General features: G+C 42.5%; 3 protein-coding genes across 7 annotated transcripts; 1 reads left to right on the forward strand and 2 right to left on the reverse strand.

The window, feature by feature from the left end:
- Positions 1 to 72: 72 nt before the first annotated feature.
- otop2 (otopetrin 2) lies at positions 73 to 3,401 on the reverse strand. 4 transcript variants are annotated; one of them, XM_005454939.4, is made up of 7 exons: positions 2,905 to 3,401; positions 1,937 to 2,337; positions 1,709 to 1,845; positions 1,566 to 1,624; positions 1,360 to 1,484; positions 496 to 1,277; positions 73 to 398 (listed from the first exon to the last, which is right to left on the reverse strand). In XM_005454939.4, the coding sequence occupies exons 2-7, from the start codon at positions 2,331 to 2,333 to the stop codon at positions 228 to 230; spliced, it is 1,671 nt and encodes a 556-aa protein (XP_005454996.1). In that variant the 5' UTR covers positions 2,334 to 2,337; positions 2,905 to 3,401; the 3' UTR covers positions 73 to 227. The 4 variants fall into 4 exon arrangements, with proteins under 4 accessions (XP_005454996.1, XP_025762029.1, XP_025762030.1 ...); XM_025906244.1 differs by having other exon boundaries at positions 2,890 to 3,401; XM_025906245.1 differs by having other exon boundaries at positions 1,751 to 1,845; positions 1,937 to 3,401.
- An 81-nt stretch (positions 3,402 to 3,482) lies between these two features.
- amn (amnion associated transmembrane protein) lies at positions 3,483 to 5,419 on the forward strand. Its single transcript, XM_005454941.4, has one exon. It carries the CDS (start codon positions 3,725 to 3,727, stop codon positions 5,225 to 5,227), a length of 1,503 nt encoding a protein of 500 aa, XP_005454998.1. The 5' UTR covers positions 3,483 to 3,724; the 3' UTR covers positions 5,228 to 5,419.
- A 4,313-nt stretch (positions 5,420 to 9,732) lies between these two features.
- ush1ga (Usher syndrome 1Ga (autosomal recessive)) lies at positions 9,733 to 27,362 on the reverse strand. 2 transcript variants are annotated; one of them, XM_005454942.4, is made up of 4 exons: positions 26,968 to 27,362; positions 13,394 to 13,847; positions 11,462 to 12,258; positions 9,733 to 10,915 (listed from the first exon to the last, which is right to left on the reverse strand). In XM_005454942.4, exons 1-4 carry the CDS (start codon positions 27,129 to 27,131, stop codon positions 10,912 to 10,914), a joined length of 1,419 nt encoding a protein of 472 aa, XP_005454999.1. In that variant the 5' UTR covers positions 27,132 to 27,362; the 3' UTR covers positions 9,733 to 10,911. The 2 variants fall into 2 exon arrangements, with proteins under 2 accessions (XP_005454999.1, XP_003450081.1); XM_003450033.5 differs by lacking the exon at positions 9,733 to 10,915 and having other exon boundaries at positions 11,458 to 12,258.
- Between the last annotated feature and the right edge of the window lie 413 nt (positions 27,363 to 27,775).

Below are 27,775 nucleotides of genomic sequence, written 5' to 3' on the forward strand. Positions count from 1 at the left end.
ATCATGCTCCTGTTCGTCACTTAATCTGCAAAAGGTTTGAACAAATTTGCATCGCCACATATCAAATCCCTGCACTAAATCCTTCTAGAGGGAAAACTGAAAACACAAAGACATTTATTTATTTATTTATTAAAGGTAGTTAAATAACATATTAAATGTTTTGATACATAAGATTGTTCACTTTTTATACACCTATATTGAAATAATGAGTCCAGCTAGGAGATTAGTTAATCTCTTAGATAAACTTCAAAGAGACTGGCCACAGCGTGCATGCGATAGAAGATTCCAAAAGGAAGTCCAATATTCACAATTGCGTTCCACATTGTGTAATTGTAGAAGTATATCTCAGCGGAGTGATCGAACTGGGGACGAGCCCCAAATGCAGGCATGATCCATAGCTGTCAATAGAGAAAAAGGGAATTAGACACATTTTGACAGGAAACACTGGTAGTTGTTGCAACTGTAGATAGTCCAATAAGCACAAATACAACTTACAATTATGTTTGCCAGGAGCAAAAAGGCACACACTTCCCTCAGAACTCTTCTTTTCCAACTTGGCTTTTTAGAAATTGAGAATCTTGATATTTGACCCTCCACGTCATTGGCCATTTCGGTGTGATCTTGAAAAGCACGGGCGTTTGCCTGCATTACATTGATGGGCTCCCGATGGAGGCCTTCAATGATGAAATAGTTCTGCAGGCCAATCTCAACCACCATTACCACAGCCCAGGCCAGGTTGAGCACATTTAGGTAACCCTGGGCTCCCATCGCCACTGTAGCCACAAGGCTGAAATAGCTAATGATGAATTGCCCCAAAGAGGATGCCACCAGTAGCCCCACGTCCAGGCTGCGAGTGGGGTTTTTGTCTGATACATATTCCCTGCGGTCCAGTCTGTAAATAATGCAACCAATCATAGTGGAGAGGGACATCAAGCTAACAATCACTATGTTCATAATGAAATGAATCAGCAGGGCCTTGTTTCTTTTCTCCTTGTCTTCTTTGAGTATGTTAATCTTGTACAGTACAAATGTAACAAGTCCTGCCACCACCAGGAGCAGTCCTGCTACAGGCCCTACGAAAACATCTTTCACATAGAAGTTAAATTTGTAGTGCTTGTGATGCTCAACAATTCTGCCCACGTTTTTCCACATTATGTAGGTCATGGCAGAAGCAAAGAGGCTGTATTCTATGTTGAAGGGGTACAGGTAGTAGAAGGCCTCTTTGAAGGTCTCACATGCCATATGACTGCATGTGCACATCTTGGCACCGTAGTTGGCTGGAACAGAAAGAGCAACCATCCGTTATTTTCCTTGTAAACACTGACCTTCATCTATAAACAGGAAGCTACGGCTCAATACCTCTGTACAACTTGTGCGAGACACTTATATTCAGATGAGTTATCTCAGTTTGGTGAATCGACTCCTCAGTCACTGCTGCCATCCACACCACCAGGTTAGTTGAAAGTGTAAGAGTAAGCCCACATCTGAAGAGGGAAAAAAGATAAGGAATGTTATATACTCTGAAATGAATGAACGGAGGAGATGAAATGTATAAAAGAATCTACCGTGTTAAGTTGGTGTGTAGCTGCACGCAGTCCCTTGAATGAAACCACAGGAAGTAGGTCTAGAAGAGACAACTTTTAAAAGTTTTACCAATGCAGCATGCAAGAGCGAGCATATTCTTACAATTTTCATAACATGCAACAACCTGGAAAAATAAAAACACAGCTTGCACAACGGGGTAGGCTACTTTAACAGGAGAATCACAGTGAAGGTAGCCCACATAAGTGGCAATCTTGAAGATGTCCATGAGGAAACTAAGGAGGCCAAACAGCACAAGCCCAGCTGCAACATATAAAAAAATAAAAAAATTAGGGGTTTAAGCTGAAATGAGCAAGCAGAAACAGAGCCAGAAAGCACTGCTCGGACTTCTCACCCTTGAGCCACACAGGCCCAGCATGGCGATCTTTAAATAAGACTGCATGATCCTTTCGGGAGGTGACGACCATGTAAAACAGCATCCACAACATAGTAAGGACGAGGAGGGTGATGAGGAAGATTTGCCGGTGCACTGGTGTTATGGCCACAACATTGAAGGCGCTGCTGCTGACCAGCGCACAGCCAAGCATCAGGATGTTGATGCAAATTATCCCAGACAGGAGCCATTCACCACCTTGGGGAGTCCTTTCTTTAACTACTTCCGTATGGTGTCCACTTTCACTAGCACCATCCACAGTGGGAGGATGGGGAGGACTGGGCAAATGGTGGATGCTGTCCACTTGTGTCACAGTTCCACCATTTGATGGATGAGCCGTCATAACAACGTTTGGCATTTTCCTACAAAAGATCATGTGCTTTAGCTTAAGTGAAGCTGTAATGATCCCATATCTTTACAGGTTAACCGCTGAGAAATACAAGATTTTTTTTATGAGCCTACTAAAGAAAATAAGTGGGGAAGGACTATATAAGCGCACCCAAGAGTACTAAAACACCACACGAGTCTTTTAGTATGGAAAACAACGATATTTCACCTTTAGCTACAGAATTAATATTATTTACATCCGCCACTATTTTAAATGTGATTGTCCAAAAAAAGAGAGAGAGAAAAAAAAGAAAGACAGACAGAAAGAAAAGCGAATCTTTGAAAACTGATCTACAGCGTTAGTGTTGGACTTTCAAACTAGTGTCAAGATGCCAGAGGGTGTATGTTGCTTTCGGGTTAAAGTTTATCTAAACTGAACACTGAGTTGGAAAACACGGCATAGCCTAAGTGGGCCAGCGCTCTAGTGTGCGCAGGTCAGATTGCACAGAAAGCCTCCTCAGTGCTCACGTAAACGACGAAAAACAGGTGCAATTAGTTTTGGCTGATTGTTTAATCTCTCACCGCACCCAAAGGAGACTTACACCACATATTTTGGTGTTTTTTCCCCAATCGTCACTTGTGCTGGTCAGGTCCTGTTTCGTATTTGATCGTTATTCCATAAACAACGAACTCTACTAGCTCGTGATACTGGCGCACGTCAGGCACTGCCTGAAGGGAAATCCAAGTGCGACGGGTACTTGAGTCTGTTTACTATGCAGATTCTCGCAGCTTCCAAGAAGGAGCTATTTTGGTCGTGCGGACTGAAAGTGTAGTCCTGTTGACCTTAGACATTTGAAAATTCAAGATGCAGTAAACTTGATGGCTTTCCTGGTATTCTCACTCTCCTTCGAATGCAAAATAAACAATGTAAACGATATGGACTTTGATGCATTCATATTAAGCATCTGAATGGATTTATGTGCATATAAATGCTCATTACTCACTGAAAATGAATTCGATGATGGTTAATCATTAAGGTGCGTATCTGATGCTGGTAGCAGTCAAATTAATTATGTTTGAAAATTTGACTGAGAACCTTACGTTGACACACACACACACACACACACACACACACACACACTATGATTTAGACCAGAAGCTAAATTATTGCATCGATCAGAGAATTGGCATTAATGACGAAGCAGAATTATCACCACATTTGATTGCATTGGACTTAATGTAATTCAGTGAGTATACAAATAGCAGTGTCAGTGGCAATAGCAGCAATATAAACCTAATGAATTCATTTCTACTTTAGTTCTAAGCAGAAATGCATTGAAGGGAAAATGCAGTGGTAAGGATGTTTTGGAATTATCAATAAAACCGGTCCGTTGTAGCAGAAAATGTAAATGTTTTACCTGCATGAGCAGGCTGATTTGGTTTAGTGCCCTTAGTAAGCTGTGTGCACCCGTGTTAGTCACAAGATTTGAAACAAAGGTCACGCAATATTCTTTTAGGCTGTCACAATTACCCAGGATGCTGAAAATACCAGACATGCTCTTGCTCTTCTGTCTTGTTGGGGTAGCAAATGCCCTATATAAACAGTGGATTCCTGATACAAACTATGAGAATAAGACCAACTGGGACAAAGGCGATATTCCTTGTGGCAATGACATAGTTCAGTTTTCGGCTCAAAGAAAAGTCTCTGTGTTTGTGGAGACCACTCATGCTGTGCTGGAGATGAGGTTGCCAGTTGATGGGGAGTTCATCCTGAATTCAGGAGCTGGATTTTATGCTGTCAGCGGGCAGGACCCAGGCTGTGGAACGGGAGTCACGACTGAGTTTAAAGATTCAGAGTCACTTCAGTGGTACGATCCAACTCTATGGCAGGCAGCTGCAACTCTGAATGACCTAGAGCAAGGAAACTTCCTATTCTCTGTCCACGAGGAGAGCGTCCCCTGCCATTACGATGATGTTGTTTTTAAAGCCCTCTCCTCCTTCAGAGTGGACACCAGCTCTAGTCATTCTAGCATCACTGTCAAATCTGTGTCTGTGCTGGGGAATACATTTACTACCCAGTCGGACTTCTCCCAGTATCTCAGCTCAAGTTTGGGCAAACTGCAGTTTCATGGATCCTCTGCTGTTGCTGTCGGAAACCCAGCCTGTGAGGATCCCTCTGGTTGTGACTGTGGGAATTCTGTACACCATCAGCAGATCTGTAGCACAGTAACGTGTGACTCTCCAAACTGTAAGAACCCTCTTCGCCCAACAGGACACTGTTGTGATGTGTGTGGTGCCATTGTTACCCTCCGTTTTGATGATGGTTTTAACCTTCAGACTTACAGGGAACGAATCCGTCACCTTTTTCTTGCCCTGCCACAATACCAATCCATTCAGCTGGGGATGTCCAAAGTCTTAAAGCCACAGCGGCTGATGGGGATAATCAGTCTTGGTACGTTATCTGAAATCCAGATAGTAATACTGGATGGAGAGCAGGGAATACAGTCAGCAGCTTTGGCCCAGGACGTAATGAAGGATGCTCGTTCTCATGGCTCTAATTTGGGAATCTCCGGAGTTGAAATTCAGACCTCTTCTGAGGAAACTGGAGATAGTGCAGGGTTGGCAGTTGGAGTTGTTTTTGGAGTTTTACTGCTGATTACACTCATTATCTTGGGTGTCTTGGTTCATAAGGGGGTTGTTCAAATGCCAACACTGAACAGATTCAAAAATAGCAGTAACATGCCAGATCTCGGTGGACCTCTCGACCATGGGTTTGATAATCCTATGTTTGACCAGCCCGCTATGATGCCTGACATTCCTAGTCTATATGGGACTGGAGTTAGTAATTCAATCTCCATGACTCAGACAGCTGTGCACTTTGTAAACCCAGTTTATGATGAGAGTGAAACAGATTTCACTGCCTAAAGATGAACATATGTTAGCATTTAATGACAGTACTTTTGTTTCAAATTGAATGATTTTAAATCCCACAAATTAAAGTATATAGTTGTATACAGTTTTACCACCACTGAACAATGCAAATAACCTAGGCGACAGGCACTAAATCTTCGAATAACGAAATAAATCTGTAACGCAAATAAAAGAATTGCTGGCAGACAATTGTGTGTTTTCCTCTTCATTCGCATCACATTTAAGAGCAATAAAGTTTCAAAAAGCTGCAATAAATCCTTAACACTTCATGTGCTGCATAGTTTTCTCCATGTTGCACATTTGCCACCACTATTCAATTTAACCTTCTATGTTATCTATGTGGGGGTGAAAATACTCTTTATACAATATATTTACAAAGTTTGTTATGTAACATCAATAAATAGTCATAATAGACCATTTCTTTTCTTTTACAAGCTCACAGTGGAGGCAGCTCATAATCTGTTAGCATATAGATCATTCTGCATTGACCAGAGCAAAGGTTCAGTGAAATCGGCCATGTATTTATGGAGCAGCTTGACAGGACCAGTAACATTATGAAATGAAACTGAGCCTTGGTGATAGGCAACATATAAACCAATCCTGCTAATATCAGTAGTTTCCAAGATGGGCCACCATCACCAGTATGCCAGGCAGAAAAACTTCCGCTGTTCTTTCCCACGCACCAGGAAAAATTGTTCCCGGTGATGCAGGTTTCGATCGATACTCTTGTGTGCGACAACCTTTCTTACTCAGCTCTGCTTCAATATAGTGTCTTCCCAAGTAAGGCTTTGTAAATTCATGGCTTGGCATGAGTATTCAAAGTCGGGATGTTCCAGGTAGCTGTGCTGCCATGGGCTGGTGTTGGTCAGGTGTCTCGGTCAAAGGTCAAACTTCTGGAGTCTTAAAAAGAGGAGGAAATAGACAATGTGGAAATAAAAATAAGATATGACAAGCGGGGGGTGGGTGATGTTTTGAAGGGTTATTTGCATTTCAAGAAGTCCTCTCTGGTGTCAGGTTTAGGCAGGGTAGAAAGATGAGGGACTGGCACGGATGATTTAGTACCATTAATTTGATATAGAGGTTGTTCTGATGATTGTTTACACTATATTGAATTTCAGCTCTGTGTGGCAGTACTATAGCACTGCTCTGAGCTAAATGCTAATATTAGCATATAAAATTTGCACACAACACACAGTAAACTGTGTTTGTTTTATGCTTAAATCGGAAACAATAAACCACTTTAGTTTACATTTTCCAAGCATGATGTCAAAAAATAAAGAAAAAAATGTGTCATTAATGTCACCCTAAGAAAAACACAAACGCCTGTGATGTAAGACTTTTCATTCAAAGGACAAATATGAAACTTGCAGTGTTGCTGAATAAATTTATTATCAAAGTAGCCATCATAGTCTGGATCAGACACTGTAGACACGACAGACACTGATACACACCAAGTGTCATCCCTAGTGTCATGAATGTCTTAAAAAAAACCCACGCTGTAAGATACACTGTACAATTCGCATGAGGCCTTTTCCAGTATTAGGCGTGGAACCACCTTGGAAACTACTGATATTACCAGGATTGGTTTATATCTTGACTTTCACCAAGGCTCAAATAACCAAGTATGAGGTGTGGAACAAAACCCATGTTGTGAATGAAACTCACCACTTTTGCAAATCATGCTCAGCTTTCCACTGTAGGAGGAAAAGAATCAGGTTGTACAGTTCCTGTGTAATATCAGTTACTATTTGGGTGTAAAAGGTTAGATGATCCATGCAGTTCATGTTCACGTCGGGGAGACATACAGCTGTCATTCCTTTTTTCCACTCTGAGTACCCTTGGAACAAGCCAATTTAATTATATTTGAATATGAGAGGACTTTATATTGCAAGGTAAGACCTTTATGGAAATTGCTATTTTCATAAAAAGAAAATAGCAATTTGATTGTGAGTGGCAGTGGGAAACCAAACAACAAACCAAACCAAAAACCCTTATACAGAAGAATCCTCTGTACAAACCAGGGTCAGGAGGGTCACCTTCTGCTTTGACTGCTTTAGGTGATGGGAAAGTAAAGAGAAAAGATCACAGAGAGGCAACAAACCATGTAAGAATTATGACTTGGCAGGTTGGTGTGGGCAGTCACTGCAGATCAGCAACATGCAGGTCTGGAATCAGAGAAACCCGCAGCTTACATAGAGAGAAGAGGGCAAGCAGAAGACACATGCACACAAACAAAAGAAACATATCAGGTAACCGATGCATTGTTTATTGTCATTGCTTTTTTTCCCTCTCTCTTTGCTTTTGCCTCACCATAGTTAGTTAAGGTAGATTGCTGACCTATGTGCGGTTCTGCAGGTTTTTTTCCCCTGCCCACTTCTGTCATTGTTGAAAAATGCCATTGTAATATGATGTGAAATTTCTTTGGTTTATCAAAAAAAACCACCAACAACAAAAGAAACATTGTACTTTTTCTGTGTAAAATACCCGAAAAGTTGAAATTCCTGCTCTACGTATACTGTCAACACATTTGTTTCCAAAATAAACTCTTTGTCTTAAAACACCACACTATTACAATAGGCTGTAATGCCAAAAAGGTTTCACACTCACTTGACTATGTGTAATTCCTCTACTTATAATACAATAACCTGAATGTTTCATATGTTTTCTACCTGTAGGAAGTCAATATCAGACTTTCTCCTGGACACTTTGTTTATTTCAGCCAATGTTGTCATCACCTCTGCTCTCTTTTGCTCCAGGTGTGCTTGAATGCCTTCAGTCTGTCTGAGGGCCTGTTTTTTGTTCTCCTTAAGGCACTTCCACTGCCCCTTTTCTGGCCTTCTCCACAGCTCTGTGCAGCCTAGCGAACTACTGTTCAATGATAACACAAACCTGATGGAAACTGAAACTGGACAAAATCATAATGCAACTAGATGAATGAATAAATCATGCAGTCCATGCTCTGCAGTGTTTCAACTGCCTTATCAACTCCTGAGGCACTCTCACTGATCTCCCTCAGTTCCTTTGGTGCTCAGTCTACAAAAAACAGCACAAAAAACAACACATGCTACATCTACTGACTAAATGACCCCCACATTGTAAGTAAAAGATTGCAAAACCATTGTATTCCAAATGATCTTTACTCCTTTCTTAGGAACATTTTACCCTGTAAATAAATTATATTGTGTTGTATCTTTGAGACCTCAATCTGTCTACGTGCCTCCCCCAAAGTCACAGCTGCATGCCCTTCGTGCTTCTCTCTCTCGCAGTCCAGATAATGAAATCAGTCCTCCATCAGGAAGAAATAGTTGAGAGGAAGCTTATGAACCTCACAATAAGATGTCATGGAGTGGATCCACTAAGTGAGGGTTTTGAAATTTGGCTTTTTCCTGCTCTGAAATGGCTCTCACAGTAGGGAATGAGGCAAGTCAGGCAGAATCTTAACGCTTTAGTCGGGCTGTCAATGCAGGAATCACATACCATGTCTTGTAGCAGCAGCATGTTGGACATCTCAACTGTACAATCTTCCAGTTTGTTTTTGATGTTGACATTGTGTTTATTGTCCTTCAAACTCTCCACTGTATTACCGCTAAGAGTTGCCATGTGTTGGAGTTCTTCGAAACTTGACCCATCTTTGAGACTGATTTGAGCGTAGGGACTGAACATCCTCCCTAGTTCTCAATTACAGACTCTATAACTGACATAGTTTGTTGCTAAAACACAACAATTTAATTAAATTTCAGTAAAACTAATATTATCATCCACCAATATCATTTACAGATGACATTTGAGCCATTTTTAAAATTAGTTTTACCCACTGAGACAACTTCCTCATTTTCAGTCATGTAGCACAGACGGAACAATGACATTCGGGAACAGCAGTCGTGTACTATCACTATGGCCACAACAATGGCCTTTTCACACCTATACTTTGTTAACTCTGGTCAGAATCAGTTGATGTGTTTGTAAACTTGTACCTTTTTTCTGTTGTTTGGTTTATTTTTTCACACAGAGAAAAATCTAAGTGAACTCCAAGCAAATCAAATTGTGTCAGTTTGCTCAGTTTACTCATTGTCCAGGTGCAACAAAAGTAGATACAAGAACAAGGTGCTATGTTCTGGACTAATGGAGAACATGGAGAATTTATGTTCTTCTCATGGCTAGTTGCTAGCCCATACAGATCTTAGCACTTCTATAGTACTTTGCCACACTGAGAATACAAAGTATATGTGGCTATTGGATGTTTTTTAGCTCAAACTTGTAATGTACACTGGGTAGTTGGTTCATATTGGGGTTGAATAACATTCATACCATAAATGAACAGCTCTGGAGTTTGTTTGGAACGATACAGAAACCACCTCCTTCGAAGCGTCTTGATGCGGTCAGTGTCAGTGTCTGTTTTGGTCTGCACATGAGTGCGATTACTGTGTTCACACCTGCACAAATGAACAGCACCAAATAGAAAAATGAACCAGAATTCAATTTACATGGATTAAGCACTGCCACTGTGAAAACACCCTGTGTCTTTCAAATACAGAGACACACAACTGTCTTAGAAGAAGCTTCAAATGCTAACTGTAAACAGGAGATGACTAAAGCAGGATGTTTAGTGATCAGTCAAAGCTGAATGGTACAACATCAATTTATTCATCATATTTATATGTTTATCTCACTAATGAATGGGCATTCCCAGAAAAATGACATCACAAAGAACTTAGTGTCCCTCATTAGAGCTAATGCTCTGCATTATGTAACTGAGATTTTTTCTGCAATCAGTGTCACTCTGAGTTCAGATGAAATGTTATATAGCAAGAAAAAATAGTACATGCACACATCCTTTAAACAAATTACATCATTAAATTTTTTTAATAAGAGTAAAATCTACCTATATTTGTGTACAAAAGTTGAGATAGTAAATATTAAAGTGCTACTGAGCAAAGGTACATTAATATAAAGCACTCAGAGTAAAAAATTATTGCGAAAAACACAATTTCAAGATCCCGCTTTAGTCTAATTCTACAGTGACATGTTACAGTGTAGTATGCACTTATTAAAAAAATACTGTGGTATTAGATTTTACATCACAAGTGTAATAACAACAAAGGATTGGCCTTCATTACCAGTGGGCTACTCTAGGCCTGACGTGGCTTTCTTTATGTAAACATATACAGAGACAAAATATAAGAATACAAGGAAATGTTACTTCAGTTACAAATAGTTATTAAAATTGCTGTTACAGCTGAAATCACACTAGTGTATTTCTAACAGCATACGCTTTTCAGCAAATGCACAGGCACAAGCAATGCAGGCACATGAGGTCCAGATTGACCCCGAGGGGGTTAAAAGGTTCAGGGGACACAGACCCCACAATCATCTCTCTGTTAACTGTGCCAAACGGCATACAATGTGCACAGTGCTACACTCAGGGTCTTTCAGTTTGTGAAACCATGCAGCACGGGGAACTCCAATCAACCAAACAGAGATATTTTCAGTGATCATCCTGAGCTAAAAAGACACTGTAAAGGAATCCTGTTAAGGATTTATCTCATGCTTGACATATTCATCATGACAGTGTCCTTTTGGGTTTAACATCCAGCCCATATGTGACATTTACTTTGCAATGCTCCACTAACCTTTAAGGCTGGATGAGCACACAGCAGGATAGGTAACCACATCTTTTATTATCTGTAGAAAAGAAAGAAAAATAATGAATGTTTGTAAAATGAAAGATTCTCTGAGGAGCTATAACAATAAGACAACATAAAAAGGTCCAAAAACACAGTTTTGTCTTTGTGTTCTAGCACGTGCCCTAATACCCTTAAAGATTGATTTTGATTATTTCAGCTATACTTTTTTCTATATCCAGCTCTTCAGTTTTAGTGATGATAGCAAAATGCAGACCAGACAAGCATTTTTTCAGGATGGGGTGTTCTTGACTGGGAGTCATCTGACCTTAGTCCAAACTAGGTATGTGCTTCACTAATAAAGAACAAACATTAGGGAGGAAAAAAAATCGAAGATTCATCAAGACTAATGCAGTAGCTGATCTATTAAAGTGCTAGAACAATAGCAATAGCTACAAATAGAGTTAGAAATTAGCAATAGCTCTACACTATATATGCTGCACATCAGTTTCATGCTCCATAGTGTTTCATATCTGAACTATGTTGAACTGCATTGTCCCTTTTAAAAAAATAAACTGAAATTGAAACAAAAAATCTCAACACTCACAATTCTGTGTCCTCGATGTAGTCAGGCTCAACTAAAGTCTCTCGCCGTCTCTTACAGGCATCTAAGATCTTTTTCCTTGGTCCTAAGGGTATATGGATACTCTTAAGGTCATGATCGGAGCACAGTAACAGCGCTGCAAGGTCAATCTTCTCCCTTTTGAAGATGGAGGAAAAGTCGTTCATGCTCTGGGTGGCGAGGAAGACCTCCAAAGGGCTTGTATCAGGCTCATCATCATCATCCAGCCCTAGTTCAACTTCTTCCCAAGGCAGTTCTTCAACATTTCTCTCCTGTAGGCTGTGTGCACTGCCAATGCTGTCTTCATCTAGACTTGGGTATTGCTGCAACCGACTGCGTAAACGCACATTATTGCCTGAACGGGCCACACTGGCTGCATCGTGACTTCCAAGGTCAAACATTCCTCCACTCACATAGTTCCTCCTAAAGACCATGGTGCCAAGACCGGGTCGGTTAAACAGGGAATCGTGTCCAGAATCAGTGCTGATCTCAGAATAGTCCACATCTGGTCCATGGAGGTCTGGCTCACTCATGGCACGTGAAATGGCATCGTCATTGTCTCTGGGAAACATGTCGCGAACATTGCGCCGGGCACGATCCTTTGGGTTGACATAAGTCCCTTGTTTGACAAACATGACATCATTACCCAATTGAAGTCCGGAGAGGGAGCGCACACTTTTCCTACCATCTTCGTAGATTTTAAAGGTGCCATCTCCTTGTTTTTTCTTCTCCAGCTTCTTCTGGATCTTTGTCTTCCCTCGGCTTGTGGCATGGAGAGTTGCCTGATAAGATAGTAAGCATGCAGCAATGAGGCACACATCAGAAATGACAGAATTCCATCTTAAAAGCTTTTTCAGATTTGAGACAAATATTCTTAAATTTTGTGTCTATCTTGCATTAGTAGTAACAAATTTTAATTGATTTATTTATGGTAGATATTTTTCACACTGTTGCCATCCTTTCTTGGTATATGTATTTTGAATTTTTGGATGTGCTTCCATGCAAATTGAAATAGACTGTCATTGTATTTACTACCGATAGCTTTCCCCAAAGCAATACATTAATTTTACTTATATGTCTTGACATCTTTGAATGGATTATCATGAACTTTTGCACTGTTTCACCTATCCATCCATAAGTAATCCATCTAGATACTGTTAAGACTTAAAGTTAGAGATGTGGCAACTTTAACAGACAGGTGGGGTAGCTAGCTGTCTGGTTTTCTTCACCTGTATTGTTGCTGCTTTTTGAAGGATTTTCATGAAAAAATCTGAAGACAACATTTTGGAGGTACAGACAAGCCAAGAAGTTTGTCATTTTTTTTCAAGGTACTCTAGAATTTTATCAGTTTGTCACCAATTAGTAGGCATGCGCATTGCACCTGTACAGTTTAAAGTGGCAGCTAACCAAGCTTGCTACATATTTTTTTAGCACACTATCCTGTTCATATACAATCATTTCTGGCTACAAAGCACCAACGTGGCAGGAGTCAAAACACTCACGGTGAGGAATCAAGGAGCAGAAGACTTCATGGTGGTTATAGCCATCTTTTATATACAGTTTATAGTCTTTCACCACTTGAAGTGGCTTATGCTTTATAAAGTGTAACATATTTTGTCTGTGGCTAAACAGGTATAGCAGCAATTCAAGCCACTGGCAGGGAAAGGCCTGGAAAAGCATGAAAAAATATAGAGTTGAGAACTAAATTCTACAAAAAGAAAAGTGTTGCGGTTAAATTCATAGAGTTAACCTAGTAATCGAATGTAATCTAAAACTAGTACTAGTACATCAGCTTGTTGGCATTTTAACAGTGACCATGTAAGGTTTTCCTTACTCTTTTCAGGCTTTGCAATTAAGAGAAGCTCTTTCTAGGTGGCAACAATCCAAAACAAAAAAAACAAATTACAAATAACAAACCTGGGAATATGGCACACTGACAGTGGCTGTGTTTAAGTTGAGCAGCTTGTGGCTAAGAGAGCTGCTCGTGTAGCTGGAGAAACTCATGACATCTGATGCAGATGTCTCAGAAACGTCCTTGTAAAACTTTTTCTCCATACGTTTGTGGTGCTTCTTCTGCATCTTCATGCATTCTTTGATTCGCTGTTCAGCATCACGAAACGCCCGATCCTTCAGCTTGCTGACCAGCTTGGGATTAAGGCTTGTCTGCTTGGCAGCGATGGAATCCAGGTAGCGGACACAATCCATGTGATTCTTCGTGGCAGCCATGTCCAAAGGTGTGTGGTAGTCATTGTCCAAGCACCATATGTTGGCACCAAAAGACACCAGGAAGAAAAGGCAGTTGAGGTGACCATTGGCAGCTGCCAGGTGGAGCGGCGTGTTCCCCCATATGTCACACTTGTCTGGGTTTCCCCTGAAGGTCACAAGAAAAGTGTAGACACATTTAGAAAGTAATTTATTGACTATTTGGACATTCTTATTCAATTCAGTGTCATTTTTATTTTTATACATTTAAAAGCAGCAAAGTTGACCAAAGTGCTTCACAAGTTAATGAAAAAGAGAAAAAAAGACAAATAAATACAGGAAAAAAAAGACATGAGATGAAGTAAAATGCAATATATTTAATTAATTTAATTTAATTAAAAAAAAAATGAGGTAGAGGATGCTTTCTTTCTGGCTAGTGTTCAGGTATCTCACTTGTGAGTAATCATGTGATTTTTGACCGTGATTTCACCACTGAACTGCCAATTACAGGATGTTAAAGAATAGAATAGAATAGAATAGCTTTTTATTGTCACTGTTACAAGAACAGTGAAAGGCAGTTTGGCATCTCTCCATGTGTGTGGAGTACACAATAGCGTAAGTATTTACACAATAACAGACAAATTTACATTTACACAAGAAAGATATGTACAAGTTACACATACACCTGCAAACATACACGCACATACAGTGGCTTGCAAAAGTATTCGGCCCCCTTGAATTTTTCCACATTTTGCCACATTACAGCCACAAACATGAATCAATTTTATTGGAATCCCACGTGAAAGACCAATACAAAGTGGTGTACACGTGAGAAATCATACATGATTCCAAACATTTTTTACAAATAAATAACTGAAAAGTGGGGTGTGCGTAATTATTCAGCCCCCTGAGTCAATACTTTGTAGAACCACCTTTTGCTGCAATTACAGCTGCCAGTCTTTTAGGGTATGTCTCTACCAGCTTTGCACATCTAGAGACTGAAATCCTTGCCCATTCTTCTTTGCAAAACAGCACCAGCTCAGTCAGATTAGATGGACAGCGTTTGTGAACAGCAGTTTTCAGATCTTGCCACAGATTCTCGATTGGATTTAGATCTGGACTTTGACTGGGCCATTCTAACACATGGATATGTTTTGTTTGAAACCATTCCATTGTTGCCCTGGCTTTATGTTTAGGCTCGTTGTCCTGCTGGAAGGTGAACCTCTGCCCCAGTCTCAAGTCTTTTGCAGACTCCAAGAGGTTTTCTTCCAAGATTGCCCTGTATTTGGCTCCATCCATCTTCCCATCAACTCTGACCAGCTTCCCTGTCCCTGCTGAAGAGAAGCACCCCCAGAGCATGATGCTGCCACCACCATATTTGACAGTGGGGATGGTGTGTTCAGAGTGATGTGCAGTGTTAGTTTTCCACCACACATAGCGTTTTGCATTTTGGCCAAAAAGTTCCATTTTGGTCTCATCTGACCAGAGAACCTTCTTCCACATGTTTGCTGTGTCCCCCACATGGCTTGTGGCAAACTGCAAACGGGACTTCTTATGGTTTTCTGTTAACAATGGCTTTCTTCTTCCCACTCTTCCATAAAGGCCAACTTTGTGCAGTGCACGACTAATAGTTGTCCTATGGACAGATTCCCCCACCTGAGCTGTAGATCTCTGCAGCTCGTCCAGAGTCACCATGGGCCTCTTGGCTGCATTTCTGATCAGCGCTCTCCTTGTTCGGCCGGTGAGTTTAGGTGGACGGCCTTGTCTTGATAGGTTTACAGTTGTGCCATACTCCTTCCATTTCTGAATGATCGCTTGAACAGTGCTCCGTGGGATGTTCAAGGCTTGAGAAATCTTTTTGTAGCCTAAGCCTGCTTTAAATTTCTCAATAACTTTATCCCTGACCTGTCTGGTGTCTAAATCCAATCGACAATCTGTGGAAAGATCTGAAAACTGCTGTTCACAAATGCTGTCCATCTAATCTGACTGAGCTGGAGCTGTTTTGCAAAGAAGAATGGGCAAGAATTTCAGTCTGTAGATGTGCAAAGCTGGTAGAGACATACCCTAAAAGACTGGCAGCTGTAATTGCAGCAAAAGGTGGTTCTACAAAGTATTGACTCAGGGGGCTGAATAATTACGCACACCCCACACAGGGCCGAATACTTTTGCAAGCCACTGTATGTATATATACATATTTGCATCCGTACATGCATACACACACATATTTCCACATACACGCTTACATCTATATACATACACATACATGCCATCTAACTAGCAGGTACATTGAGAGGTGCAGTGTGATCAGTGATATTGCACATTGAGTGGGGGGGGGGGGGGGGGGGGGGGGGGGGGGTGCTGTTGGAACTATACTAAATAATGTTATAATAAATACAGTTTAAAGAGGTAAGGGTGTTGGTTGCATTGAAGTATAAACAGAAATACAATTTATAAATAAGGTGTAATGTCCATGAGTGTTGGCAGTGCAGTTATCCTCCAATCAGGGTGGAGGTAGGGCATGTTTTACAGCCTGTGGGTAAAAACTTCTGTTGAGTCTGTTTGTCTTCGACCTGATGGACCTGTAGCTTTTACCAGAGGGAAGGGGGTAAAAAAGTGAGTGTCCAGGGTGCGAGGGGTCTTTGATGATGATGCTGGCTTTCTGCTGAAGTCTGCCAGTATAGATGTCTCTGAGGGGGGTTAGTGAAGTGCCGATTGCCCGCTCTGCTGCCCTCACCACCCGCTGCAGTTTCCTCTTGTCCTCTGCAGTGCAGCAGTTGAACCAGAGTGTGCAGCAGTAAGTCAGAAGGCTCTCAATGGTGGAGCGGTAGAAGTTTACTAGCAGTCTTTGGGGTAATTGGGCCTGACGTAGTTTCCTGAGGAAGTACAGCCTTTGTTGTGCTTTCCCTACCTGGTGGGAGATGTTTGTGGACCAGGTAAGGTCGGCCGAGATGTGGACTCCGAGGAACTTAAAGCTTTCTACCCTTTCTACCTCCTCCCCATCAATGTAGAGGGTAGAGTGCTCAGATCGCTTTGTTCTTCTGAAGTTGATTACCATCTCCTTGGTCTTGGCTGTGTTCAGATGCAGGTTGTTGTCGTCACACCATTGCTTCAGATGCTGAACCTCCTCTCTGTAGGCTGAATCATCGTTGTTGTCGATCAGTCCTATGACAGTGGTGTCATCAGCAAATTTTATAATGGTGTTACTGGTGTGGATTGGTGAACAGTCATGGGTGAAAAGTCAGTATAAGAGGGGACTGAGGACACACCGCTGTGGGACACCCACATTCAGAATGAGGGTGGAGGAGGTGTGCTCTCCCATTCTTACGTTCTGGGGTCTGTTGCTCAGGAAGTCCAGTATCCAGCTGCACAGTGAGCTGCTGAGTCCTAAGTTGCTTAGTTTATTAATCAGTTTGTGAGGTTGAACTGTATTGAAGGCAGAGCTGAAGTCCACAAATAGCATTCTCACATAGGTGTCACTAATGTCCAGGTGTGTGAGGGCTGTGTGAAGAGCTGTTATTATGGCATCCTCTGTCGACCTGTTTGCCCTGTATGCAAACTGGTATGGATCGAGGTTTGCAGGGATGGCAGCTGTGTGACATGATGAGCTGTTCGAAACATTTGGCAATTATGGGTGTTAAAGCAACTGGACGATAGTCATTCAAGCTGCTCACTGTGTTCTTCTTGGGCACTGGAACGATGGTGGCTGACCTAAGGCAGGATGGTACTACAGACTGTAGCAGTGAGAGGTTGAAGATGGTGGTGAAAACCTCTGCTAGTTGGTCTGCACATGCTTTAAGCACTCTACCGGCTACACCGTCAGGACCAGCTGCTTTCCTCGCGTTGACTCTGCACAGTGTGGTTCTGACCTGGTGCTGCTCCAGCTGGATGGGAGCATCGTCCCTCTCTGTAATGGCAGGATGGGTGATGGTGTCCCTGTTTTCTTGGTCAAAGCGGGCGAAGAAATGGTTTAGGGTGTCAGGTAAGGTGATGTCTGGGGAGTTGGTTTGTGTGCAACTGTCTTTGTAGCCAGTGAGTGTCTTGATCCCCTGCCACATGTTTCTGGAGTTCTCTGTGTTAAAGTGTTCCTTGATGTGCTGTTTGTATTTGCGCTTGGCTTCTTTTATGCCTTTAACCAGAGATTGGCGTGCCTCTTTGTAGACTTGTTGGTCTCCTGATTTGAAGGCGCTGTCACGTGCTCTTAGTAGGGCTCTCACCTCACTGTTGAGCCATGGCTTCTGGTTCGGGAACACTTTAACAGTCTTTGTTGTTGTTACCCTCTCAGTACAGAAGCTGATGTATGAGAGTACGGCAGATGTGTGGCCCTCCAAGTCTGATCCTTCTGCAAATACACTCCAATTTGTGTTATCAAAACAGTCTTGTAGGGCCGTGGTGGCTTCCGCGGTCCACACTCTTACTGATTTTTCAGATGGTTTTTGTCTTTGAATTAGAGGTTTATAAGCAGGGATCAGGGACAGAGAGAGGTGATCAGAGAGTCCAATGAGGCAGGGGGGTGGCCTTGTAAGCATTTGGGATGTTGGTGTAGACCTGGTCTAGTGTGTTGTTTTCCCTCGTCGGAAAGCTCACGTTTTTAAAGAATCCAGGCAGGACAGATTTCAGGTTTGCGTGGTTAAAATTTCCTGCCACGATCACAGCGCAGTCCGGGTGCGTTGTTAGCTGTTTATTAATGGAGCGCTGGAGTAACATCTTGGAGAAACTCGAAGCTATAAAAAAGGAGATTGAGAGACCAGTGTCGGAGTGCTAAAAAACAGCCTGAAATTCTTATGAGTTGTTTGCAAAAGAAAAATCACCATCATTATTCGGCTACCCCTTCGGTGCCAGCTGCGGGCTCAAGGCTGGAGCCGATCAAAAACAATCCCTGATAACGACTATGTTGTGACTGTTCCTTCCCATCCCATGCAAGGCCACCTGGGTTGGCTGGTAGACTGTTTACTTAGCCTGGCAGGGCGAAGGACACTGTCTCCGCTGAACTATGGACACGCATACACATACACTTACACTGATAAGCAAACACTGATCCCTCTCCCTTTCCAAACGCCTTCGATGCTTGTTTCCTGCGGGGGAACACGGCGGGTCTATGTGCCGCGCTGGAATGATAGCGCTGTGCAGGGCGGCTGCTGTGTTCGCTTCGGATAACTCCTCACCCCCCACCCATCCCCGTGGCTTGTCATGTCCTTCATAATGTTGTGCTGTGGACATTCATGTGCTTTTTTGTGCAGAGGAGTTTTTTTGTTTCCTGTTCTCATGCTGTCCTACCATGGAAGCACAGCATGCGTAGGGGTCTCTTTTTTTCCTCTTGTACTTTCCCATTGTAATGTACATTTCAATGTTTTTCTCTAATGCTACCAATCTCTGACCGGTATCCCCATGTAATGTCTGTGTTGTATGTGTAAGGTCGGGGGTGTCCCATTTCACTGCAGGGCAACCTGCATGTGACGAATAAAGCTTTGATTGATTGATTGATTGATTTATTGATTGATTGATTGAGTAGCTCCATGGCTGACTTAGCATTAGCTTGCGGCGGCACATAAACTGCTATTATTGTGATCGCTGTGAGCTCTCTCGGCAAGTAGAAGGGTCTGCACTGAACTATCATGTATTCTATGTCTGGGCAGCAGTGGACGACTTTAACTGTGTTGTTGGTGCACCAGTTATTGTTTACAAACTCTAGCAGACCTCCTCCGCGTTTCTTACCGGACTCTTTGTTCCTGTCCGCTCTGAACGTAGTGTGGCCCGCTAGCTCAATCGCAGTGTCTGGGGTAAAAGAGTCCAGCCAAGTCTCTGTGATGATCATAACACAGTAATCCAGACAGCGTGAGGTGATCCACAGTCGTAGCTCATCCATCTTGTTATTTAGTGACCGTGAGTTGGTGAGGAAGAGACTCGGAATAGCCGGTCCATGTGGGTTAGCACGTAGCCTAGCCTTCAGCCCCGCTCTCTTCCCTCTCTTCTGTTTCCTGTGCCTCCGTCGCCTATGCCACTTCAGCGGTGGTATGGTGAAATTAGAGTCGGTGACCCTCCGGATCTCAGGGGGAATTGAGTCCCAGTCACTGTCAGCAAAGGTGTGCAGGTTTTTGTGGTTTAGAACCGCAAGCACTTCAGTTTTACTGTACTGCATATGTGCTCCTGTATATCGGAGTAAAAGTGAAACAAAAATACACAAAATAAAAAGAAAACCGCTAAGTTGAGGAGAGCGCCGGGCCGTTGCGACTGCTCGCGCCGCCATCTTGATCTTGGACCTCTTTTAATCATTTAAACCTTAAGAACTACATTAAGTTTCAGCAAATAACTGCTGATCTTCTGTAGTTTTGATCAATTGAAAAATGGATCAATTCTTTTTTCCACAGTGGAAGGACCATAATTAAATGAATCCTTTAAAAGAAACAATTGCCCTTCACTGACATTCCACGACCTTAGGGTTACCTCTATCAGTGTTGTAATGTTGCTGTCAGTCTGTAATATGACCACAAGCTTGCTGGTGCCACAGCTACACTACCTGTATCCTATTACAGGAAACGCTGCAAAAAGAATGAGCGCGTGAATGGCAATGTCACACTAAAGTCCACAGAACAAAACACATTGTTACAGCTGAGTTAGGTTACTTTGAGGGCAAATTTTCATTTTTTTGCCCCTGCATATTTCCTACCCCACCACAGGTCGATTACGCACATTAGAGCTCATTATCATCATGTTTTACAAACTAGCATCCCATGAAGAAACTTCCTGGTAACTGATCAAAAACAGCATGTATTTATAATACACAACCTATGTGTGCCCTGTACACCTAAACTGAGGTAAAATTATTTTAGGTTAGTATTTCTGTGGGTTTTTTAAAAAGTATACAGTCTTTTGCTGGCATCACTCTTCCTGTATTTACATTCTTATTGAACTGTCTTGTATCTTGTCCCTTTCCTCCATTACAGCCACATACAGAGTGCTGAATATTTGATACCAAGGACATGAAACTACTGTCGAAGTGAAGCTGTATTATTGATGGCTGCTGTTGCACAGTTTTCATTGGGAATGTGTGTACAAAGTCTCCCAGAGCTACTTAATTTAGCAAATCACACCACCTTTATGGACAGTAATAGATTTAAATATGCAGCTTTAAAAACAAGCATTATTTGAGTTCATGTAAAGAGTGACTTTTGTCAGTTTGCATGAGAGACTGTAAATGCAATAAAACAGAGATTAAACAAAGGCATCATTAATAGTGCTGTAAAACACTGAAACAACATTATCTTTTCAAATCGGGTGAAAAGATAAGTTGAAATTAGATATTCAGGTTGCACGTTGAGATAAAATACTTAGGACCTTCTACAATCTCTATACTCTATAGTGGCTTGCAAAAGTATTCGGCCCCCTTGAACTTTTCCACATTTTGTCACATTACAGCCACAAACATGAATCAATTTTATTGGAATTCTACGTGAAAGACCAATACAAAGTGGTGTACACGTGAGAAGTGGAACGGAAATCATACATGATTCCAAACATTTTTTACAAATAAATAACTGAAAAGTGGGGTGTGCGTAATTATTCAGCCCCCTGAGTCAATACTTTGTAGAACCACCTTTTGCTGCAATTACAGCTGCCAGTCCTTTAGGGTATGTCTCCACCAGCTTTGCACATCTAGAGACTGAAATCCTTGCCCATTCTTCTTTGCAAAACAGCTCCACAACTGCCCTGTGACGGCCTCAGAGGTTGTCTCAGAGAATATTGGGAGCAGCAACACCATGAAGTCCAAAGAACACACCAGACAGGTCAGGGATAAAGTTATTGAGAAATTTAAAGCAGGCTTAGGCTACAAAAAGATTTCTCAAGCCTTGAACATCCCACGGAGCACTGTTCAAGCGATCATTCGGTGGAGGTTTGTGCATTTATATTAACAATGCTTGGTGCATGAACTCCACTACTACTGAGAGTCACTGCTCACCTAATGCGGAGTTTTTAATGGTCAAATGCAGACCTTATTATCTCCCCAGAGAACTCACTTCGATCATACTCACTGCAGTATATATCCCCCCCGACGCTAATGCTAGGTTGGCCATGAAAGAACTTTCTGCAGCCATTAACAAGCACCAGAATAAACACCCCGAGGCTGCTTTTATTGTTGCTGGCGACTTCAACCACACCAACTTAAAGACAGTCCTCCCCAGATTCCACCAACATGTCTCCTGCCACACCAGAGGAGACAAGACTTTAGACCATGTTTATTCCAACTTGGCTGGAGCCTACAAAGCAACACCCCTCCCCCACATTGGACAATCGGACCATCTCTCCCTGTTCCTCACACCTAGGTATTCACCACTCATCCAACGTGTGAAACCTGCTGTGAGGACAATTAAAGTGTGGCCAGAGGGGACAGACGCAGTGCTCCAGGACAGATTTAAAAACACAGACTGGAATATGTTCACCAACACAGACCTGGACCAGTACGCCTCATCTGTACTGGATTACATCTCCGAAACCACAGACAGTGTCACCACCCAGAAACGGATCACCATGTACCCCAACCAGAAGCCTTGGATGAACCGGGATGTTCGTCTCCTCCTGAAGGCCCGCAACACCGCCTTTAGGTCAGGAGATGCACACGCCTACAGTACAGCCAGGGCTAATCTAAAGAAGGGCATCAAAAAAGCCAAACACCATTACAAAAAGAAGGTAGAAGAACACTTCTCCAACTCCAACCCCCGATGCATGTGGCAAGGACTCCAGACCATTACAGACTACAGGACCACCAAAACCTCCCCCCCATCCTCTGATGCCTCCTTCCTCAACGAGCTCAACAACTTTTATGCTCGTTTTGAGCGAGGGAACCCCACAACCACAACCATAACAGACACGACGCCAGACCACCAACCTCTGACTCTCTCCCCCACCGATGTAGGAGCGGTGCTGAGCAGGATCAATGTCCACAAGGCTGCAGGTCCTGATGGTATCCCCGGGCGTGTTCTCAGAGCGTGTTCTGGGGAGCTTGCAGGAGTGCTCACAGACATATTCAACCTGTCCTTGGCCCACGCTGTGGTACCGGCCTGCTTCAAATCCACCTCCATCGTCCCGATACCCAAAAACTCCAACCCATCTAGCCTCAATGACTACCGCCCAGTAGCCCTCACCCCCATCATCACTAAGTGCTTAGAGCAGCTGGTCTTAGCACACTTCAAATCCTGTCTCCCCCCCACCCTGGACCCCCACCAATTTGCATACCGCCAGAACAGGAGCACAGAGGATGCAGTCTCCATCGCACTGCACTCTGTCCTCTCACACCTGGACAACAACAACACCTACGCCAGAATGCTGTTTATAGACTTCAGTTCAGCATTCAACACAATCCACCCCTCACAACTCATCAGGAAACTGACAGACCTGGGCATCAGTTCCCTCATCTGCAAATGGTTACTGGACTTCCTGACCAACCGCCCCCAACATGTCCGACTGGATAACCGCTGCTCATCAACAATCACAATGAACACCGGTGTACCACAGGGCTGTGTGATGAGCCCTTTCCTCTACTCCCTCTTCACCCACGACTGCAGACCTGCTGATGGTTCCAACACCATCATTAAGTTTGCAGATGACACCACGGTGATTGGCCTCATCAGTGACAACGACGAGGCCGCCTACAGGGAGGAGGTGGATCGTCTGGCTGAGTGGTGCGACACAAACAACCTGCTGCTTAACACCGAGAAGACTAAGGAGCTCATCGTGGACTACAGGAGGAATGCTGACCCACATCCACCCATCCACATTAAGGGGACGGCTGTGGAGCGTGTGAGCAGCTTCAAGTTCCTGGGAGTCCACATCTCCGAGGATCTCACCTGGACGACCAACTGCTCCAAGCTGGTCAAGAAGGCTCACCAGCGCCTCTTCTTCCTGAGGACTCTGAGGAAGAACCACCTGTCCTCAGACATCCTGGTGAACTTCTATCGCTGCACCATCGAGAGCATCCTGACCAACTGTATAACAGTCTGGTACGGGAACTGCTCTGCCTCGGACCGGAAGGCGTTGAAGAGGGTCGTGAAAACTGCCCAGCGCATCGCCGGAGCACCACTTCCTGCCATAAAGGACATCTACAGGAAGCGGTGTCTGAAAAGGGCTGGGAAAATCATCAGAGACCCCAGTCACCCATCACATAGACTCTTCACCCTCCTGCCCTCTGGGAGGCGCTACAGGAGCCTCCGGACTAAGACCACCAGGTACCGGAACAGCTTCTTCCCCACAGCTGTCAGACTCCTGAACTCTGCCTCCTGACATCTGACCCACGTTAAACTCATGGACTGAACATACACACACCCACAACCACTAGCACTTTACCACTACTGTATAGTTCTGTGTAGATAATCATTCTGTACATGCGATAATTTTTAATCCCACAACTGTTTATAACTTACATAGTTCACATTTCTGTATAACTGTATATCTCAGATTTCTGTATAGTTTTTATTTCATATTTATATCCTGTTCATAGCCTGTACATAGCTTGTACTCACTACAGCCTGTACATACTTATAGTTATAGAATATTCATAACATACTTCATACCGTGTACATTGTAACATACCATAATAGACCCATTTCTGTAATATACTTACACATCTCTATTATTGCTAATTTATATTGTAATATATCTATATCACGACTAAAGCACTTTCTGGATGGATGCAAACTGCATTTCGTTGCCCTGTACCTGTGACATGTGCAATGACAATAAAGTTGAATTCTATTCTATTCTATTCTATTCAGAAATGGAAGGAGTATGGCACAACTGTAAACCTACCAAGACAAGGCCGTCCACCTAAACTCACAGGCCGAACAAGGAGAGCGCTGATCAGAAATGCAGCCAAGAGGCCCATGGTGACTCTGGACGAGCTGCAGAGATCTACAGCTCAGGTGGGGGAATCTGTCCATAGGACAACTATTAGTCGTGCACTGCACAAAGTTGGCCTTTATGGAAGAGTGGCAAGAAGAAAGCCATTGTTAACAGAAAACCATGAGAAGTCCCGTTTGCAGTTTGCCACAAGCCATGTGGGGGACACAGCAAACATGTGGAAGAAGGTGCTCTGGTCAGATGAGACCAAAATGCAAAACGCTATGTGTGGCGGAAAACTAACACTGCACATCACTCTGAACACACCATCCCCACTGTCAAATATGGTGGTGGCAGCATCATGCTCTGGGGGTGCTTCTCTTCAGCAGGGACAGGGAAGCTGGTCAGAGCTGATGGGAAGATGGATGGAGCCAAATACAGGGCAATCTTGGAAGAAAACCTCTTGGAGTCTGCAAAAGACTTGAGACTGGGGCAGAGGTTCACCTTCCAGCAGGACAGCGACCCTAAACATAAAGCCAGGGCAACAATGGAATGGTTTAAAACAAAACATATCCATGTGTTAGAATGGCCCAGTCAAAGTCCAGATCTAAATCCAATCGAGAATCTGTGGCAAGATCTGAAAACTGCTGTTCACAAACACTGTCCATCTAATCTGACTGAGCTGGAGCTGTTTTGCAAAGAAGAATGGGCAAGAATTTCAGTCTGTAGATGTGCAAAGCTGGTAGAGACATACCCTAAAAGACTGGCAGCTGTAATTGCAGCAAAAGGTGGTTCTACAAAGTATTGACTCAGGGGGCTGAATAATTACGCACACCCCACTTTTCAGTTATTTATTTGTAAAAAATGTTTGGAATCATGTATGATTTCCGTTCCACTTCTCACGTGTACACCACTTTGTATTGGTCTTTCACCTGGAATTCCAATAAAATTGATTCATGTTTGTGGCTGTAATGTGACAAAATGTGGAAAAGTTCAAGGGGGCCGAATACTTTTGCAAGCCACTGTATATACCATACAGTAGCTGCAGTAAGGGGCCATCTAACTTGATAGGTTTATGTATTTAATTTATACCTGTCCTTGTAAAATAGATGATTACAGTAGAGCTCACATTTTCCTCATCTGCTCTTTATGACATTATGGGCTGTTTGCATCTTTACTCCCTGTGACAGTTTGATGTTACTGCATCTGTAATATACTTGCCAAATATGGCAGAGGAGGCATCTTTCCCATGAAGCATGTCAGGCAGCATTAAACTTATATTATATAATGGGGTCTCTTGGGTTTGAATTATTGCAGGATTTGATGATTAATTTTAACATCACATGTCAATCAGTAGTTTATATATGCACTTATTAGCAGATGACCTTAGCCGCTATCACGAGATGATAGTGTCTGGTTTGCTGTTGAGAATCTTTCAGAAACACTTTAAATTCATAATGGCCCCGTTTGGGGTGGGTGGGTGAGGGGCAGGATGCAAAACAGGTCAAGTAGATGTAATGAGAAATGGGCTGTTCCATGTGAACACCAATCACATTTGTAGATTTTGCTCAATACAGACACCACCAAAGATGAAACAGCTCCCTAATATGATCTAATTTGCTATTAATTCGATAATTATTTTTCTATCACTGGTGTTACATTTTGAAAATATTACAGAGAAAATACAACAAACTGTCCAAGACAAACTCTGTTTTAAGGAACTTGCATCATCTTATCATCATGGAATCATGCACGTCTTTTATGGGACAAAATAGATTTTCTTTCTACATGTAATTCTCTGATTCTGTACTACATAGCATGAAATAACATCTCCACATCATGAGATGACTTTGAGCAGTGTCATAAGCTGAGCTTTTAAAATTTATGGTAGAGTGCTTCATTTGAAAATGACACATAACACATGCTGTTATTTGAAATTCAAAGCTATGTGACCTGAAAATGGATGGATAATAAGGGTAAGTGGCGTCACGATGTTGAACCTCAGCCAAAATTCCACAAAAACAATGCCACTGTCTAAATAATCTGTTTAAAGATTTAAAGTCTAAATTACAATATTAAGACCCCCCCCCTCCCCCCTCATCTGAAGACATAAGCCTTATTCAGATTTTGTGGCTCTCTGATATTTCTCTGCTACTACGCTATAAATATCTTCATATTAAAAGGCAGCATCTATCATTTTAAGACCTCGCCTAACAACATATCTACATGGCCATTTTCTTTTGGTGAGACTGATATTAGGTTATAGTAAAGAAAAACATTCTTTTAGTGTTATTTTAGTGCCTGTTAAAATCTTGTAATAAGTGTAAACATTTTATGGTTGCGCTACAAAAATGCCCGTAGTTTAAGCAGCCATGTAAATTTCTGCAGAAACATACGGGCTTACGCGTAAAGTTTATGGCCCTTTATCATTTTGCGCGCACAGTCTCATAAATCATACTCACCCCCTCGATACAATCAGTCGCAGAGCTTCCAGGTTGCCGTGATAAGCTGCCCATAACGTCGGTGTCATGCCATCCTCATCCGGCGCGTTGAGATCCTTCCGAGTTGCCTCTTTTAGTAGGTCCAGGTAGCCATCCCGGGCTGCCTTGTGGTATCTGTCATTCATGGTGCACAATTAAGTCACCCAGCTCGACCCCATTCCGACGCGTCAATACTGCTACCATCGTCTTCTTCGTGTGGGTACACAATGGTAGCAGAGCGGCTAAGGGGGCAGTTTACCCCCCTTTTCACTCGGAACCATTTGGTCAGATCAGAGAAAGACCGCAGTGATGAACGCGTCGGTGGTATCCAAGGACGCGTTGCTTCCGGTGGCCGAAAGGTCCCAGTCCGCCCAAATAGAGATACAGCTGATATATTATTTATTTATTTTTAAAGTGACATTCAACAAGTCAGGGAACAAGACATGAAACACGCTTTACTCTGCTAAAAAATAGCTGCTCTGGTCCTTTAATGTATTGTGATATTTGAAAATGCTATTAATATTTCTTTAAGTTTTCTTTGTTATTAATTTTTTTTACTCATTTTTCAAATTGAGTAATAAATCTTATTACATCTATTAGCTTTAAAAAAAAAAAAATAAAATAATTACACTAAAGTTGGAAACAAATAAATTATTGACCTCATAGCAGCTGGAACACAGGGGACAAAGATTTAGTTGCTTTGTTAATATTGTTTGACCTTTTGAATAAAGTGTTGTTCACACTTTAAACCTTATGCTTCGAAGAAGAAAAAAAAGCAAGGCACACAAAG

The sequence above is a fragment of the Oreochromis niloticus genome, linkage group LG4, assembly GCF_001858045.2.
Source record: "Oreochromis niloticus isolate F11D_XX linkage group LG4, O_niloticus_UMD_NMBU, whole genome shotgun sequence".
Lineage (NCBI taxonomy): Eukaryota > Metazoa > Chordata > Actinopteri > Cichliformes > Cichlidae > Oreochromis > Oreochromis niloticus.

Coding starts and splice junctions, on each gene's coding strand:
- otop2 (XM_025906243.1), bottom strand. CDS start 2,351: ATGATCTTTTGTAGGAAAATGCCAAACGTTGTTATGACGGCTCATCCA. Junction 1,625..1,708: donor CTGTGTTTTTATTTTTCCAG/GTTGTTGCATGT, acceptor TGTCTCTTCTAG/ACCTACTTCCTGTGGTTTCA. Junction 1,485..1,565: donor CTACACACCAACTTAACACG/GTAGATTCTTTT, acceptor TTCCCTCTTCAG/ATGTGGGCTTACTCTTACAC.
- amn (XM_005454941.4), top strand. CDS start 3,725: ATGAGCAGGCTGATTTGGTTTAGTGCCCTTAGTAAGCTGTGTGCACCC.
- ush1ga (XM_005454942.4), bottom strand. CDS start 27,131: ATGAATGACAGATACCACAAGGCAGCCCGGGATGGCTACCTGGACCTA. Junction 13,848..26,967: donor CGACTGATTGTATCGAGGGG/GTGAGTATGATT, acceptor TGTGACCTTCAG/GGGAAACCCAGACAAGTGTG. Junction 12,259..13,393: donor TCAGTGTGCCATATTCCCAG/GTTTGTTATTTG, acceptor CTATCTTATCAG/GCAACTCTCCATGCCACAAG.